At 42.9% G+C, this 18885-nt stretch overlaps 1 protein-coding gene across 2 annotated transcripts in view; it reads left to right on the top strand.

Moving 5' to 3' along the window:
- The window catches only part of LTBP2 (latent transforming growth factor beta binding protein 2), a 178737-nt gene that overhangs the window by 110489 nt on the left and 49363 nt on the right, over positions 1–18885 (top strand). For both annotated transcript variants that reach the window (XM_048485686.1, XM_048485687.1), the window contains 9 exons: positions 1010–1132; positions 4318–4482; positions 6577–6798; positions 9066–9085; positions 12252–12291; positions 15151–15249; positions 16970–17095; positions 17357–17485; positions 18327–18446. In XM_048485686.1, coding sequence (XP_048341643.1) covers positions 1010–1132; positions 4318–4482; positions 6577–6798; positions 9066–9085; positions 12252–12291; positions 15151–15249; positions 16970–17095; positions 17357–17485; positions 18327–18446 — 1044 coding nt within the window. The remainder of the gene's footprint in view (positions 1–1009; positions 1133–4317; positions 4483–6576; positions 6799–9065; positions 9086–12251; positions 12292–15150; positions 15250–16969; positions 17096–17356; positions 17486–18326; positions 18447–18885) is intronic.

Below are 18885 nucleotides of genomic sequence, written 5' to 3'. Positions count from 1 at the left end.
TAGCTGAAGAGGGCAGATAAAAGATTGGTTGTTCATGTGTGAGAAGGAGAAAAGGAACCAGAGGAAGTTGAGGGTATGGGTGATCCAGGAGGAGGAAAAGAGGAAATAGAGTGGAGGGATGAGGCACCCCCCCACACACAAATCCTTGCAGGCAGTGGTGTAACGCCCAGAGGCAGCTTGCCCTGGGGCGTGTACCAGTGCAGGGGTGAGGTGGGGTGTTCCAGAGGCGGGGCAGGCAGGGGCGTGGCGGGGACACAGGGCACACACATGCCCCGGGCACAGTTTCCCCTTGCTACGGTTCTGCTTAAAGGTTTCCCACTGCAAAATTGGACCTGCTCTGGTGGCCAGCACTGTGCAACTGGGCCCATTCCAATCCAGCAGCTGGAACTATGTAGCATTCCCAGGTAGAGGATGCCCAGGGATAGAAGGAAAAGCTGAAAATGGGACAGATAAAGGTACATTGGCTAATATGTGGGAATGTGAGAAGGAACAAGAAAAGAGAGAGGCGATGGGGCATTCAGGGCATGGAGCAGAAGGGTGGAAGGGCTGGATATAAATTTTATAGAATAATATTAAATAAATAAGCCAGCTGGGACCTGACAACATTTTCTACCACCACCACTATCACATATATTTGCGATTTTGGCATACATGAGTGTTTAGTTAAAGAAAACATTGGTAATGTGTTTGTTTAAAGTACCTTTAAAAGTAAAATTATGCTTTGAAAGATCTCTCAAGTTCTATTACCTTAGTGCTAATTATCTCAGAGCAATGAATTACAGGCATTTTGGCAAGGCAATAATAGAAGAAAACAGAGAAAATCACATACTATTTCAGTCTTTTTCTGTTCGTTTTCTTTCCAAAGACCTCCTCATAACCCTCACTCTCCTTCCATTGTTTGGTAATTCTGTTTTCAGTCACACTCACTTTGCTACTGCAATTATTCCTTGTCCGCTAGTAGGCAGATTTAGGTTAGACTGGCTAATCCTTCTCTCTGTTAAATTTACAGATATCAATGAATGTCTGATGCATGGCATTTGTAAAGGTGCAGAATGTGTGAACACCCGGGGGAGCTTCCTCTGCACTTGCAAATCTGGCACTATGCTGGATCCGTCCCGCAGTCACTGTATCTGTAAGTGCTACCTCATAACCAGTGATTATTTTCCTTTCCATGTGAATCCTTTTGTAGACAACTAGCATGGGATCTAGTTCAGAATTTCCATTTGCACCAGCGTAAACACAAGAAAAAGACTATGGTAGCTGCTTGCACTAAGTCAGACATATTGTATCCCCACTTATGGTTCTACTTGTGCAACAGTTTGTGCAACTAACTTCTGGGCTCTATATTACACTTGGGCCCCTTCCGCACAGCAAATGTATAACAGGTTGCAGTTGGGATAAAGTAAACCATTTTCCTGTTTTCGCTTTCACATGCATCCGTGCAGCCAGTGTTTGGAACCCACATAGACAATCCGGGTTGCTGTCATGCCTTCGCACAGAGACACATCTCTTTTTTTATTTACTTCCTGCCGATGCATAGCTACGCAGGCATGCACAAATGAAACCCCACAGTCACGCTGATGTCTCACGATATGACTATCTGCACCTGCGTAGCTATGCAGATGTAAGATGCAAACAATTTTTTAAAGGAAAACAGAGGTGAATAAAGTGCCTCCTGCCTGGCCATTTGCTTGCGAGCAGCTGCAACCCAGGATTTTTGAAAAGACTCGCTAATAGTGCGATTCTCAAAAAGCTGGCTTGTGGGAAATAACACAGGGGCGGGATCTGTGCAAATCCCCCCCCATAGATTTTTTACCATCCTACACCCATGTTTATTAGCCTGTGCGGAACGAGCCTTGGTGTTGCACAAGAGCTTGTATTAGTGGAACTGCACGAAGTCTGTTAATATTTTCACTTGCACATAACTGGATCCAAGGCCTAGTTTTTCCCATACTCATTGTACTGTTAGGTCAAGGGAGAAATATGTAGGTGAGCCCAGAGATAATGAATGTTTATACCATGTGTCAAAAGTACCATGGATATGACTGCCGGAATAGAGGTTTTCTAGGGTTGCCAACTCTTGAGAAATTCCTGAAGACTTTGGGGACAGAGACTGATGAGGGAGGGGTTTGGAGAGGGGAGGAATCTCAGCACTGTATGATGTCATCGAACCTACCCTCTGAAGCTGCCATTTTATCCAGGAAAACTGATCTCTAAAATACGGAGATCAGTTGAAATTCAGAGAAATCTCCGGGATCCACCTGGAGATTATAATTCTCCTAATCTGGAGGTTGGCAACTCTATTGTTCTCATAATCAAACTAGCAGTCAGACCATCAGGTATACTTTGTTCAAGAGACACCCTAATTTTTAAGGTTGCTTTCCCTCCCAGTTTGAAAAGGGAACTTCCAACTTTGCCATTGCTCTGATCAGTTTCCTCTTCATTTTAGTTTCCTAAATTTTAGTTGTTAATTCAGATTGGAGTATTTCATCTGGAGTATTTCACTTAAGACTTAAATTATGACATTCAGTGGCTTGGGAGCCTCAGATGAGTTGTTTGTTTGACACACCATCTATGGCTTTTCTGAGCACCATTCCCCAGTGTGGCACGTGGCCCATGTTTCAGAAAAGTAGGCAAGGCCTTTGCCTGGCGGGGCTTGAGGTTGGCAGTTGGTTCTCCTTAAAACAGCCGTTGCTTGGAAAACAGGAAAATGTGAGCCTCCCTGAGGTGCAGGCCTCATGCCAGGGCTGGAAGTAAATGTGGCTCTTTTGGTTGATGGTAATTGGGCTGTGACTGTCTGGGAGCTATGGAGTGAACACCAGTAGTTTAATTTGACAGTTTTTAAAGAATCTGACTTGTGATTAAGCTAAACAGAAGCTGCCTAGATTAGAATCTAAACACAAAAACAAACCTTTATTATGTTTTCATCAACTGTTCATTTAATAAAATAATATCAATCTTTTTGCTGGTTTGCTAAGGACATTAAAGTATAATTCAACTTCACCTGCAATTGTTATTAGGTTTTGATTCTTTTGAGATTCCTTGAGAGCCCATTTGCTGTCCGAGGAGGGGAGGAAGCGGTCTGTGGGTGCAGGAGGAGACACAGAAAACCCCATTGTGTTCCATCCGGGTATTGGCTTCAAGGCGTCCCAACACATCCCTCTCTGTCCCATCCAAAACATTGTTGTGTGGCTGGCGAGGCCAAGGTCTCTCCCCCAACCAAAAGATGAGGCATACTTGGCAGCCCAATGGACAATGCTGTGGCTGACAATCCAGACAGCACCAGGTGCCTTAAGAGCATGGGCAAGCAACAGCACCAAGGGCAGCAGAACCGCAACTGACCCAGCGAGGGCTATGCTGCATGCAGTCTTGGGCCCCCCTCTACCATCTAGTGGGGATGGAGGAATTTGCCCAGCTCGAAGCAGGCCCAAGCTCGTGGCATCCAAGGGGTGCTCTGCACAGGCCCCCACAGTGCGAGCCCCAGCGGGAAGAAGAGGGCCTCCCTGGGTCAGTGGGGAGAGGAACCAACCAAGGTTTCCAGGGCCTCTGGACTCCCGTGGCGTTCCAGCGATTGGCCACTGGTCAGAGATCATAGAAGATGGGATCAGTTGGCAACCATCAGCCAGCTCCAAGATGCTTGGACCCCAGGGTTGCCCTACCACCCATGCTGTTCCCTCCTGCCATTGGCGCTCCTTCCCCCTGCCGGGGCTTCTTTGCTCTTTTCCCTGGCATCTCCTGCCTGAGCTCCAAAAAGAAAAAGGGGGTGATCCCTGTTACCAATGGGCTTACTGCAAATGGCCCCTTGTTGTCCTCCCTCCCATGTCACTGCAATCTGCCAGGCGCAATCCACCAATTCCCAATTGCTCTCTGTTGCAAGTCTGCTGCTGCCATCTTGCTCAATTCAGGCCTTCTTCCATTGCCTGAAGGCACTAAGCTAAAACGCTGTTTTCCCGCTGCTCCATGTGCCCTGATAAACAGGTGCCAGGTGATGTGAGGGAGAGAGAAGAGAAGCTGTCGACACTCAGGCAAAAAGAGGCGTGGGATGGACCGGCCTGTCCATATAAGGCTGCAGCCCTGACTCCTCCAGGCTTGTCACTTGCTCGCGCCAGCTTCTGGGCAGCCCAGCCCCACGCTGGGCCTGCCCCTCTCCCTGCCCTACCCCTGAGCATTAGCATCAGCCAAGATAAATCTCAGCTGCTCTTTTTGGCTGAAAAGTGAGGTACAAATATAAAACAAGAATTTCAAGATCAGTTTGGTTTTTAAATGGTCAAGATAGGCAGGTGTGTCCAAATAATGAATCCACCCTTTTCATTTCAGCGGATAAAGCAGTTTCCACAGAGCAAGGGATGTGCTTCCGTTCAGTAGCAGCAGGACTCTGTGACCTTCCACTTAATCAGCGAATCACTAAACAGATTTGCTGCTGCAGTCGTGTTGGCAAAGCATGGGGGGGAAATTGTGAGAAGTGCCCATTACCCGGCTCTGGTAAGAATTTTGTTTGCTTTTTGGGACCCAGTTTTTCCATTGTGTCTATTTTAATGTTGTGGTTCCTGTAATTCTTCTAGTTCTGTAGTTAGGCACCAACATAAAGCCTTTACATCCTCTGCAAGTCCATTGGTTTTAAGAAGATTAGTAATCCCCCAATGTAATAATCTGAGGTGAGTTTGGGTTCCTTCTTGTGCTGTGTCAAGTTCAGATTAGGGCAACAGCATATCCTTTCCAGCAATACTGTTTTTCTAACTTGGACACCACTTGGCTCACATAGGGCCAAACAACAGAAGACTTTTATGATGAGTCAGATATCTGTGCCTCAGAAAACTCTTTTTGTCATTTTGAAAGTTTGCAGGGACCAGGTTCCATTTAGGATCATAGGCTAGTGCAGTGGGAGGAAGGGCTCTTGCCTTCTTCTCTCTGACATTTTCCTGAGCTGAAACAAGTTATTTGCCCTAGTTTGGCTCAGCACATGGATAGAATACTGCATGTGCAGCTTCAGAATGTGGCAGATAATTTCCATTACCACTGTTGTCTTTTAGACTTGAGGCAAACTGTTTCTGTCCTTTATCTCAGAGTTGATATCTGAACCCCAAATAAAAGGAGACTTCTCTAGGGTTGCTAACGCTGCGTTGTGAAATACTTGAAGATTTGTGGCGTGGAACTTGGGGATGGGGAGGGAGGGACCCTCGGATGGGTACAGTGCCATAGAATTAGAGTTGCCAGCCTCCACGTGATTACTAGGATCTCCTGGGATTAACACTGATCTCCAAGTGACAGAGATCAGTTCACCTGAAAAAATGGCCACTCACCTGAAAAAATGGCCACTTTGGAATGTGGACTCCCCTTAATGTATGGCATTATACCCACTAAAATCCCTTTCCTCTCCTCTCCTCTCCTCCCCAAACCCTTCTCTCCTCAGACCCCATCCCCAAAATCTCCAGGTTTTTCCCAGTCTACAGCTGGCAACTCTCCAGCAGCCATTTTCCTCAGGGGAACTGATCTTGGTTACCTGGGGATCATACTAGTGGGAGGTCTTCAGGTGCTACTTTAGGCCTAGGACTTCTGAGATGAATGAAGAATTGTAACAGAAGCTCTGCAGCTCATAGGCATCATCCGGATACAGTGATGTCTATGAGGAAAATTTCTCTGTTTACTTGCTTCTGTTGCAACAAGGTCTTTTTACAGTAGCAGCCAGCAAGGGCTAAGGCTACTTGCATTGGGGGGTTGTGTGGTTTCTGGGCTGTATGGCCGTGTTCTAGTAGCATTTTCTCCTGATGTTTCACCTGCAGCTGTGGCTGGCATCTTCAGAAGATCCTCTACTAGAACACAGCCATACAGCCCAGAAACCACACAGCTCCCCAGTGATTCCGGCCGTGAAAGCCTTCGACGCTACATGCATTAGTTTATAATTTCTTGTTATATAAGGGAAGGGAAATGAAACTTTCAGAGGAATATGCATATTTACATGCGGGGAAATGAACTTTGCAAAATACCCTTGCAGTTGGGGGCAAAGGGCTACAGTGCCGAAACATGAAAAGTTTGCTTGACCTGCAGCAGTTTGTCCATTTGTTTGACCCTTGACTCTTTTGTGGCCTGAACAGACATCAGTATATCCCTTTGGCCTTCTCTGTCTGGCAGCTGCTTTTCTTTGAGAGAGGGATGAATGGCTATGGACAGAATGGGAGTTTCCCTGTGGTTTTATCTTCTTGCCAGCTGTAAGACAAAGAACAGGAACATTTTCCAGTATCTGCTAACATTAGATTACATCTACTAACCACACAACAAACCTTCAAGCAGGTTTTGTTTTGCTCCTGGAAACTTACTGTTTTCAGTTATGACTCCAAGTGGGCATAGTCAAAACATGTTCTACCCATACTGGATAATTATATTTCAAATCTGTCAGGTATCTAAATACACTAAAAGAGAAATGGTTCCAACGTTTTTTACACATTGGGGGGGAAATGACTTCCCCTTGCTGAAAGCTATTTCCAGAGATAGGTGTGTGTCATCAACTTTTCTTTCTATTTGTGGCTTATCTTTATTTGTGTAATCAAATTCATACCTCATCCTCTAACTTCATTGCAGAAGCCTTTAGGGAGATTTGCCCTGCAGGGCATGGCTACACCTATTCCAGCTCTGACATACGAATGTCCATGAGAAAGGCAGAAGCAGATGAGCTTCCACACAGTTCAGAGGAACAGGGGGGGAAAAGTGACGGGGTTCCGGATTGGATAACGAAGCAGCAACTGCAGGAGGTCTTGATTGGTGCTGTCACTGATACTCGGAATGACCTCTCAAGAGGAAAGGGTAAAGTAACACTTGTATGGATCCATCTGAGCGGAATGAATTCTTAATTAGATATTTATGCCATGCTTTTCTCCCCAAGGGAGACTTGAAACAGCCTACAACATCATTCTCTAGTCTTTCATTTTGTCCTCACAACAGCAACCCTGTGAGATGGGTATAGTTACTGGGAGAGAGTGACTGCCCCAGTGTATCCCAATAAGCTTCCATGACAGAGCGTGGATTCAAACTTGGGAATCCCAGATACCCAGATATTCTATCCTCAACATGTTTTCTCTCAAATGCAAAATGTTTTGCAGAGTGTGAATGCTGTATTCAATGCAAAATGCTTTGCAGAGTACAAATGCTATATTTTGATTAAGGCTGTTAAAAGTACCTTTTAATATAAGTTTTTAAATGAGTTTACAGTTTAAAACTAAAATAACCATATCATAAAAACAGATAGAAATAAAATTAATAAAGCACAACAGCAACCCCCCACAAAAAACTTTCTGACAAGAAGTTTAATTCCCAAAAGTAAAAAGAAATTTCTTTAGTACTGTGAAAAGACGTCTCACGGTGCAGCTCTGTACAGAGTTACACCAGTCTAAATCCATTCAAATCAATAGGTATAGACTGTAATAACTCTGTGTAGGACTGTACTTAGAGCCAAGTCAAACAATTACTGGGATCTTGCCTAGAATTTCTCCAGGCACAAGGGAGGTACATTTTCATTGATTTCCCCGCCCCCTCCCCAAGTTATTCCTGGGGTCCCTGTCACATAGGAGTAACATTTAGGGAAAATCAGCAAAAATCACTATCTCCTGCACCCACAAAAGTTCTATGGGGTATCCAAGCCAATATAAGCAACATCCATTATCAGGATATCCTACAATTTTTTAAACATTAAAAACAGCATCTGGGGCAGGGGGAATGGACTGGGGGTGCACAGGTATTGGGTGGGGATATTAATCTGTCTCCAACCCCATTCCATTTTCTCAATTTAAATGAGACACATACACCGCAGCTCTTCGCCTCATGGTGAAAAATATACAGATACCATACATGTAAAGTTGAGTAAATAGCAGCTTAATGGGTAGGGAAATTTTGATCAGGGAAATTGTGTATGGTAAACTATTAGAGAGCCAGCATGGTGTAGTGGTTAAGAGAAGGTGGACTCTAATCTGGAGAACTGGGTTTGATTCCCCACTCTATCACATTAGCGGCAGACTCTTATCTGGTGAACTAGATTTGTTTCCCCAATCCTACATTTCTGCTGAGTGACCTTGTCACAGTTGATTCAGAACTCTCTCACTTCCACCTACCTCACAAGGTGTGTGTTGTGGGGGAGAAGAAGGGAAAGGAGTTTGTTAGCCATTTCAAGTCTCCTTACAGGAGAGAAAGGGGAGGTATAAACCCAAACTACTACTACTACTACTACTACTACTACTACTACTACTACTACTACTACTACTACTACTACTACTACTACTTCCTTCTTCCTCTTCCTCTTCCCCTTCCCCTTCCCCTTCCTCTTCCTCTTCTTCTTCCTCTTCCCCTTCCTCTTCTTCTTCTTCTTCTTCTTCTTCTTCTTCTTCTTCTTCTTCTTCTTCTTCTTCTTCTTCTTCTTCTTCTTCTTCTTCTTCTTCTTCTTCTTCTTCTTCTCCCCCGCTCCGATCAAAACCAAAAGCGATCCTGATCTTTTAGCCTAGGTCAAAGAAAAGTTAAGTGTGCATCCCAAGAAAAGGCATTCCAAAAAGATAGGGTCACTATCAGTGGTGGGATTCAAATAATTTAACAACCTGAGCCCTTCGGGGATAGGGCTGTATATTAAATCAAATAAATAATAATAATAACCGGTTCCGGTGGTGGGATTAAAATAATTTACCAACCGGTTGCTTACAAGCGCCATTTTAACAACCGGTTCTGCCAAACTGGTGCGAACCTGCTGAATCCCACCACTGGTCAGTATCACAAAGATGCTTTTTCTTGAGACAATCAATCTAGTATCCATATGAAATAGTACTTTCCACCGGACTTTATTGGGTGATCTTGGTTATCAAGAATTTGTCAGGACCTGCCCTGGCCCAGACTGCGATCAACATACAGAACTTCATATTCACCATGCTTGAATGCTCATGATGGGTTTCTACAGGATAAGTAAATGCCAAGTACAGGAGTAGAGCTCCAAATTAGTGGCAAAAGTATTACTGATTTTGCATATGCATACAAATATATTTGGCATGCTAATAACTATTTTTAAATTAATGATGTCTTCTGTCATTTTACAGGGGAATCTCCTGAAGATCAGGTAAGTAAAGTATCTGCTGCTACCATCTGATATATGGATATTCTAAGATTACTTTGAAAACTATTTTATAGCCCAAGGAGTAGAAACTCCGATGATAAGGGAGAAATTATTTTAATTGCATTTTAAAGCACTTGATGTGATGGTTAAAAGCAGTGGACTCTAATCTGGAGAACTGGGTTTGATTTCCCCTCTCCTCCACATGAAACCGGCTGGGTGACCTTGGGCCAGTCACAATCTTCTCAGAACTCTCTCAACCCACACAGAGGCAGAAGGACAGATGGCAAACCACCTCTGAATATCTCTTGCCTTGAAAACCCTATGGGGTCACCATAAGTCAGCTGTGACTTGGCACAAACGCACAGTTTTGCACCACTGACAATGAACATTCCAGAGACTTCCTAAAATATCTTTGCAAGTGCATGGAAAGTAAAATTTCAGGTTATCCTAATATCTTCAAAGCAACCTTTGTTAAGGTTAGGATGAGGAGCTGTTTGATATGCTTTGTCCCCCCAGCATTTTTGCTTTTCCAAAGTAACCTTAACAATGACATACGATTGTTGGACTTGTCTCCCCACCCCCATTACCAACTACCAATATTGATGACCAGAAAATGTCCTTCAGTCAGTCATTGTTTTGAAGTAGATATAAACAAACCTACAGCCATGAGTTCTAACAAAAAATATTGATAGAAAAAGTGTCCTGGCATCAGTATTAAGCCGATCCAGCTGCATTTTTAATTATACAGACCGCTTCCTCTGAGAGGGGATGTATATTGAATCATATGGGAGAGGGGATACTATTTTCTTATCCAGCTGTTGTTTCTTTTCCTGTCATTTTTTGTAGCTGCGTGATCCTAGGAATGAGCAGATTCCTTAAACACCATTCTGTTTAGGATCTGAATCTTGTACTCTGATGATATTCTGTCAGATTTTACAACTATGAGGAGTACAACCCAAGGGAATAAAGTTTTTGGGATGAAAGCAGTTCCACAGATATGCCTTTTGACAACCCTGAAAACCAGGGATCCTGAGGAAAAAGCTCCTGCGTGTTGTCAACAACAGCAACAGAATAGCTGCTCTCTTTAAAACAACCTCTTTGTGTTCTGGAAAACTGAACATTACAAATTATATAGTTTTCACTGAACAGAAGGATAATTTTAAACTTTGACGGGGTTTCTGTGAGTGTTTTTGTTTCTGTGTCACAGAAGTGCACAATTGCAGTGTTCTGTGTTATAGAGAAAAATCACATCTGTGTTCTAGGGAGAATACTTCAAAGTTAGTCCATTGTTTGCTGAAAAATTTAGATATGAAGGCAAATACAAAGGAAACAGAAGGGTAAACTTGAAGGGGACGGTTTCTGCTATCTCTATTTTGCATTAGAACAGGTGTGCTTTTCCTGGGATTCCTGAGACTCACAGTCACAGAAATCCATATCTATAGGTCCTCACAGAATATTTTTCTATGGAGTTTATGGTCACTGAAGGCAGTAGGGGGAAACAGAGGGAGAAATACAAAGTGCAAATCCTTCTTGGGCTGCACATCAGATCTTCCATAGGTAGGGGTTTGGTCTAAAGAGCAGGCAGCAAGGGAAAGATTAGGATTTGATAATGAAATTTTTCCAATTGTATTTCCCAAATCTGTTCTGCAAGACCTTGTGGCAATTGATCATCATTAACCAGGTCAAGTTACAGGATGCTGAAGAATGTACACATTCAGTATTACTGAAATAGCTTGGAAATCAGTGACATGATTTAGTTTTCAGTTCAGATGCTACCATCAATTGGAAGACAAACCTTCCTCTTCTCTCAATGTACTCTGAAAATTAATTATATATGAGAAGAGGTGACTATCCCAGGATTAATTGCCGGTGGGAAATCGCCCTATGAGAAGAGGAAGGCTTTTAAAACATACCGTGCGTGTGTGTGTGAGTGTGTGTCTGTGTTTTAAAAGCTTTCCTCTTCTCATAGGGCGATTTCCCACTGGCAATTAATCCTGGGATAGTCACCCGAAATATTCAGGTTTCCTCACAGTCTCCCCACAGTTGAACGGCAGAACACAGATCAGTCCCGTTTCTGGCACACACACCCGCCCCCGACAGCAGTATACGCCCCCCGCCAAGGGGCAGGCCTAGACATCTTCACTAGAAACATGCTGCAGTGAGGATGTTGGAACCTGGATGAAAAGGTGCCGATTCTTTTGAAACTTGGTTGTATCTAGATTAAATTTTCAGTGGGAATTCGGCCTTAGAGTGCCAGACTACACCATATGCTTGATACATGTTAGGTTATAGGGGGGCAACTGGACTTGCAGCCAAATGTACATTGAGTGAAATCACTGTTAAAAAGTACCCAGGAGCTTCTGGTTTCCTCTCCCCAACCCACTTTCACCAGGGGAAAGGGAGGGGGGAACCCCTTTACTCTTCGTCTGTGTTCACTAGTAAGGAATGGTCTTTTCATGTTCAGTGGGCACTGATTGGCCTCCTGGTAGCTCTGTTAAATATTCCTGACAGCTTGAAACTATTCCTCCTTAGCTGACAGGGGACAGGGATGTGTATGCAAGAAAAAAAATCAGTTTTCATCTTGCCAAAAATTTTAGTGTATGGAAGATTTCCAACAGTGGAGTGACACTTCCTTGCCTCCCCCTCCTGCTGTAGCCAGAACCCCCAAAGGCCACTTCATCTGCCTCTTCTGAATGAAATGGGGAGGAGGTGGCGGGGCTCAGCTGTTAGCTTGTGGGAAGGAAGAGCCAGCTAATGCTCATGCCAAGGGCCTGACACAGGATGTTGGGGCAGTTCAAGGAAGGGGCATATATGGCCCTGCATCAAGCTGGCCCTCCCTCTTTGGCCACAGCAAATGGAGGGTATAGAATCTCTTTCTTTCTCTAGTTATCTGATGTGGAATAGCCTCTATCCGCTGCCCTGTAAGGGCACCTGTTTTCTTCTTCATGCAAATATTTCAAAAATGCTTAGAGTTCTCAGAGCCCTGTCATCCAAGAAGGACCAATTATTATAGCAGTGTTCCTGGAACTTTTCATGGCACAGGATTTGGTGAACATGTAACAATGCAGTATACTTAACAAGCATCACTGAAGAAGGAAATTCTTTCCTTGGGGCTATGTGAATCCTGCATGAACTGTGTACAGTCAATGATTGTATCTGTATTTCACAGGACCCAGATAATGTTACCCAAGAGCCTGACAGAGACCCAGGTAAATGCAGAGTAAACTGTTGGATAAACAGAGTTGGGTGAGAGTGTTGCCACACAGTGCCAATAATCCTGCTGCTAGAGAGAAGGCAAAAACTGTTCTCCTTTTCTACAGATTTCCTAAATACATACTGTTTTGACATCACAGATTCACTGGCAGAAGAGCAAGGCAATGATGGAATCTACTGGGTAACAGGAGTCTGGGAAGTGCTATGTCCTTTGTAAAATGCTTTGCCGTAAGGACTGTGCTCTGTTAATTGTGCTGAGGAAGTTAGCTTTCCATTACTGCATAAATTCTTTCTTTTTGTTTTGGTGCAACAATGCCAAACAATGAACAAGGTCACCCTATTATACAAATAATATAGAAATTACTAAAACATTATTGTGTGTAAAGATAATTGAAATAAAGATGGATAATGCCAGCTCTAAGACAGGAACAATGTGGGGTAGTGGGTAAGAGTGTCAGACTCGAATTTGGAGACCTGGTTTTTATTCCTCACTCCTCCACATGAAGCCTGCTGGGTAACCTTGGGCCAGTCACAGTTCGCTCTCAGCCCCACCTATCTCACAAGGTGCTTGTTGTGGGGAGAGGAAGGGATTGTGATTGTATGCCACTTTGAGACTCCTTAAGGTAGAGAAAAGCAGAATATAAAATCCAGCTCTTCTTCTTCCACATGTGGTGAGGCTTACAAATGCTGTGTAGTGTCAAACTCAGGCCCTCCAGGTGTTCATGGACTACGATTCCCATCAGCCCATGCCAGCAAGGCCAATTGGCCATGCTAGCAGGGGCTGCTGGGAATTGTAGGCCATGAACATCTGGAGGGTCTGTGTTTGACACCTATGCTAGATGGGTCAAATTGCTAGGATTTTATATTGCTGTTTTTATGTTTGTCATGCTGTACAAGTTTCTATAAAAATAAACTTATAAAATTCTAATGCACTAATCAGTTAAAGCTTATAATAAGAAAATGCTCAATCATGTAATTTACTATAAGCAAGAAAATAATTAGGGGTATCATTGTGCATTTTTGTTAACAGTAATAAAAAGAATAATTATAATTAACATCTGTCAGATTCAGAAGGCAGCCCTGCTGGGATCCGCACGAATACTACGCTGATACATTACAACTTCCTAGGCCTCTGGGTGAGGCTTGAATTGTAATGAAAGGCCAACAACGAGATAAAGAACTGGCAGCTGTGATATCAAACATAATAATATCAGTACTGGACTTAAAACATGCAACCACCTGCAGAATTCTCAGAGGACAGTTTTCCCTGTTTCTCATCATGCTGCAGCCCACTGAGATCACTCACAGTGAAATTTGTTCCTGGGAAAGTTTCTGTGTGTGGCCTTTCCACAGCAGTGTATGGGAGCAAAGTGAGGATCTGCAGTTGGAGGGGGGAATTGACAACAACCTGCAATCCCTCTTTTGCCAGTGGAAAGGCCATTCAATTGGAGGAACTGCCTGTTTGAATACATACTGGCCCTTTCCCCACTTACCTTAAGCGTTGCGCTACTCGAGGAGAGTAGTGCGGGGTCCCTCGGCACTCCCCACTGAGAGGGGCGGCGACAGTGCAGCCGCCCTGACGCTGCTGCTGTCACGCCTCAGGCTGCGAAGGCATTCCTGGCTCTTTCAAAGTGGGCTTTGATGACCCTTTGCTGAGAGCTTAGCGCGGGGTCGTCGGGTAAATGAGCCGCCCAGGTAGCCAGGAGATTGCCGCGCGCTGGGAATAGCGCGCAGCAACCCTCGGAAAAGGGTAAGTGGGGAAAGGGCCACTGATACATTGAGAGTATGCATGTCACATCATATCACGGAGAGTTTTCTCATCGTGTACTATCAATGGCTATGTACTGGGTTAAATACTATTCTTGCATCTTTACCACAGTAGTGTATTTATAAATAGACATGTTTTTGACTGATTTCTGTGTTTATTAGTGCAATAAGCATTCTGCATGTCCTATGTGATTCAGAGGTCAGCTGGGATGTTATACCGCCCCTCGGGGGAGGGGCGGTATATAAAACAAACAAACAAACAAATAAATAAATGCTTCTGTTGTCCATCACAATGAATATGCTCACAGGGGAGATTAGATAAATTAATTAAACATTACTAAGTTACTTGAATGACAAACATTCTTCTAGAAGCGTTCCCCTTGCTATGTGCTGTGTATTGTGAGGTGTTCCCAGTCTTATACAGGCTTACTCTGTGGCATAGCAGTTAAAGTGTTAGGCTAGGATCTGGGAGATTCAGGTTTGAATCTGGTTTGAATTGACTCCGGTTCGAATTCCAAGCTGCCTTAGAAGTTTATTTGGGTTATCTTGGGCCAGTTGCATACTTTCAGCTAAAAAATGCCATGTGTCCTGACACTCCTGGGAACTTTGGAGTTGGGCCAAGGTTCAGATGTAACATTGTTCTACAAGTTGACATCACATGTGGGCAAAAACCAGGAAGTGACATCAGTTGATGTACTGGGAACTGTCCAGTGGGTTGGTGACATCACATCTGGGGGGTTTTGTGTGTAAACTTAACCTAAGCACATAGCACAATGTCATTTCACACACACACACCAACTATTCTCCTATTGGTCCCCGAAGCAAGGGCAGATGGACGAGCCCAGCAAAAGAAAAATGCCACCCAATCTGGGGACTTGCCTAATTTCAGCCTAAACTTGCTTCACAAAGTTGTTATAAGGATAAAATGGAGGAGAGGAAAACAATGCAAGCCATTTTGAATCCCCGTAGAAGAGAAAGGACTGGTATAATAAATCAATGACACAAATTGAGAATAAGCATATAACATCGTACCTTTCGTGATACAGAGCAGTAACAATCTCTTTTATCCCTTCTTTTATCCCTTACAGTCTATATGGTAGAAATTTCTCCTCATTCTCCTGCCCAGCCATTTCCAGGAATTGTAGGGGAAGATGCTGCTCCAATTGATGAACCAACCCTGTTCCCAGGTAGGTTGGCCTGTTCTTTTGTTCCTAGAATGGTCTTTGCCCAGAGGTAAGAGAATCCATTGACGAGCCTCCCCATAGATCAGTTCTTACAAGCCAGAATGTCGAAGAGAATTTACATTAACTAGAATATATATTCCATTTAAAAATCTTCTACTTTCTATTCTGTGTTAACAACACTTACAAAACAATATTGTTGACAAGTAGTAATTATTGTTGTTGTTATTTATTAACGTTGCTTTGATAATACCCATTATCTAGCTATGCGTGCCTTTTCTGTCCTAGTCTGAGAGAATGCAATAGTCATTTCTGTAAATAGTGGATGTTTTTTTGTATTGAATAAATACAGGACCACAGGACCACATTGGTCTGTCAAGGTCAGTATTGTCCAATCAGGCAGACTCTCTAGAATTTCATGTAGAGGTCTTTTCCATTACCTGTTATCTGGTCCTTCTTGGCTGGAGATGCCAGAGATTGAAACTGGTGCTTTCTGCATGCAAAGTAGTTGTTCTGCCTTTGAGCTAAGGTTCCTCACCATAGTTCCTCACATATTCTACTGGATAAGTTCAGTAATCTTTACAACAGCTTCAGTTTTATTATTCATGTATTGCAAATTTGGAGAATGGTAGTTCTCAGTAATGGGATGGCAAGATCAGAAAATCCAAGGGGATCTCTTGAGCTTTGTTCCAAGTTACAGAGCTGAGTCATAGAGAGATTTCCTGGCGGAGAAGCAAGTTGAGTGCCCTCTGTAAAATGAGCGTTGGCTGGTTAGATAATGACAACCTCCCATTTCAGGATTGCCTGAATGTCTGGAGAGCTGCCCTGGGTCTTATTCACTGGACTAAGCCTTTCTTGGAATGAACCCCTGGCAGAAATGTCTTCTGCTGTCTCAAAGGCTTGTTAGCAAGCTGGTTGGATGACGGGAGTGTCTAAGACTGTGGAGAGGTGTGGGTGTCTGCTGCATCCTCTTCCATCTCTTGATTTCACTGTTGTTGGGCTGACTCCTACAAACCCAGTGAGTTAGGCAGTGAATCGATGTGGAAGCAACAGAAGAGGAATTGGTTAGTAGATTTTGGAACTTATGGTCTAGCAATCCATCTGGATTTGGCAGTTTTGAATCTCATTTGTGGTGAAAATTAATGAATCCTTTTCCACAATTTTGTGAATCCTAGTTTTCATTTTTCTAGGTGTGAAGTTCTATTGGGAAAAGGCCTTACATTCTGACAACAGATAAAGTACTTGCTCACATTGCATAACTGAAATTCATTCATTAATTAAATTCACTGCCTTAAGATGTGGCAATGGCCATGGACTTTTAGTGGTTTGAAAAGGGTATTAGACAAAAGACAGAATGCCTGAGAATGAACATATGTTCTTACGTTAAGTTATTCTGTTCCACCAGTGGCCCGTCATTTGCTTACAGGAATCTCAGAAGCAGGGCATGAAGATTAACAATGAATGTTGAGCTGTATGCTGCCTTTAGATTGGATTTTACTGCTCCCCTCTTAAAAATATTTAAGTCAGAAGCCATCATGAAAAAAGTTTATAGGTTAATAAGAAAAGAAAAAGAGGCCTGCTGGAACAGAACAAGGGTCTGAAACCTCTCTAGGACTCTGTGATGGTTGATGTGATCATATTAATTAATTACTGGAAAATACCATGAGCTGCAAAAAAGGGAAATAGGACCTTATCTCCTGACAGTTTTGTCTCTCTTAATTCTCAGAAATAAGTGTCTGCTCCTCTTCACCCAATATTTGTGGGCCTGGCACCTGTGTGAACCTTCCAGGAGGATATACCTGTCTTTGTTACCCTGGCTTCCATCAGCATCACAGTCATACCTACTGCATTGGTATTCCAGTGGTTTTTGTTTGGGTTTATTGGGGGGGAATGGGGCAACAAGGGCAGGGAAAAAGAACCAGAAAGTCCACTCAAAAATATGAAAGGCTTCTTCTCTGTTAACAAAAATAGGTGGTGAAGGCAGGAAAATAGCCTAGCCCAATACAATCATGGATAACTTTCAGATTTTCATCTGCCACCCTAGAGTGCCTGTAGAGAAGGTAAGATGCAGAGCCTTTGCCACATTGACCATGACACTGTCCTCTTGATTCAGATGTTGATGAATGCGAGAAAAATCCATGTTCTGGGAATGGCCATTGTGTCAACAATCAGGGCTCCTATTCCTGCCTCTGTTTCCCTGGATACACTCTTCTTGCCACTCAAGACACACAGACATGTCAAGGTAAGTAGGCACCCAACTGCTTGCAATGCCATTTCCTGGAAGATAAAATTGTTCAGTTTTTCTGTTGTTATGTTCAGGGGTATCCAGCTGCATATATCAGGAATTAATTGAATGCTACCCACAATCCCCTCACTATGGCACCATCACTGTTTCATTTAAATGGATGTATGATATAATTTGTGTGCACTTATGTAATGTTATTAATATGTTCAATGTTAAATGTTGAAATTATATAAATAAAGGCATTTTAAAAAAGACACCATCACCTGTGAATCCAACTACACAAACTGGGAGTGTGTGCTATCCATGTTACGCATGGCATGCACAACCACCATTTTATCTGAATAGGATACTGCATGTATTCTTTGTAGTTTGTGTAGTTGGATTTACAGGTGATGGTGTCTTTTTTAAAATGCCTTTATTTGTATAATTTCAACATTTAACTGATAGAATTATATTAATGTAACATTACATAAGAGACTACCTACGAAATCTATATCACTCCACATCCAGCTAAACTCCTGCTTTCATCAACATAACTTTACATGAATGTTGGACTTCCCCTTAGTCTCATCCTAATACATTTTGTCTTACTGCCTTACTTCTGGAGTAACATTTTGGCCATTGCTTAATCTTAATTTAATTTTTTCTTTTTATTTACCTTATATTTACATCAATCTTATTCTTATATTTCAAACCTATCAACACAGGTGATGGTGTGTTCGTTTGGGTAGCATGGGTAGCACAAGAAGAGGTCTGATTGTTTAAATTCATGAGCCACAGATTAGGTTTGCTTTAGGGCTGTGTTTGCTTAAGGGGCATGTGTTCTATATATTAACAGATCTAAATGAATGTAAGCAGCCTAATTTGTGCCGTGGAGGGCAGTGTATCAACACCCCAGGCTCTTACCAGTGTGAATGCAAAACAGGCTACATCCTAGGACACAGAGAAGAGTGTGAAGGTGAGTTTACAAGCAATTGTTGACTTGGATCCCACAGGAAATTTCAGCTGATAGAAGGAGATCATCCAGCAAGCTTCCTGGCAGAGGGAGGGTTCTAACGTAGGTCTTTCAGTTTCTAATCCAATACTTAACCACTACGCCAAGGGAAGAAAAGCATTCCGTGTGCACAGTTGGACTATTTAACTAACACTCATACACACACACATATGCAAAAGAATACATGAGTGTTTAGAAGAATGTTTCCTGTAAGATGAAAGAGAAGGGAATTCATTTCTCTACATACCTGCACCCCATGAATTGTTGTTAGACTATTAAGTGGTTTTATTGTACTATTGTCATTATATTTATATTACTGTTTTTATTGTATTTTAAATGATGTACACTGCTTTGGAATCACACAGTGAGGCAGAGTGGTCAGAAAAAATCCAACAAACGATAG

The sequence above is a fragment of the Sphaerodactylus townsendi genome, linkage group LG02, assembly GCF_021028975.2.
Source record: "Sphaerodactylus townsendi isolate TG3544 linkage group LG02, MPM_Stown_v2.3, whole genome shotgun sequence".
NCBI classification, from domain to species: Eukaryota; Metazoa; Chordata; class Lepidosauria; order Squamata; family Sphaerodactylidae; genus Sphaerodactylus; species Sphaerodactylus townsendi.
Note: the sequence above shows the minus strand (reverse complement) of the source record. Positions and strands in the feature narration are given on the sequence as shown.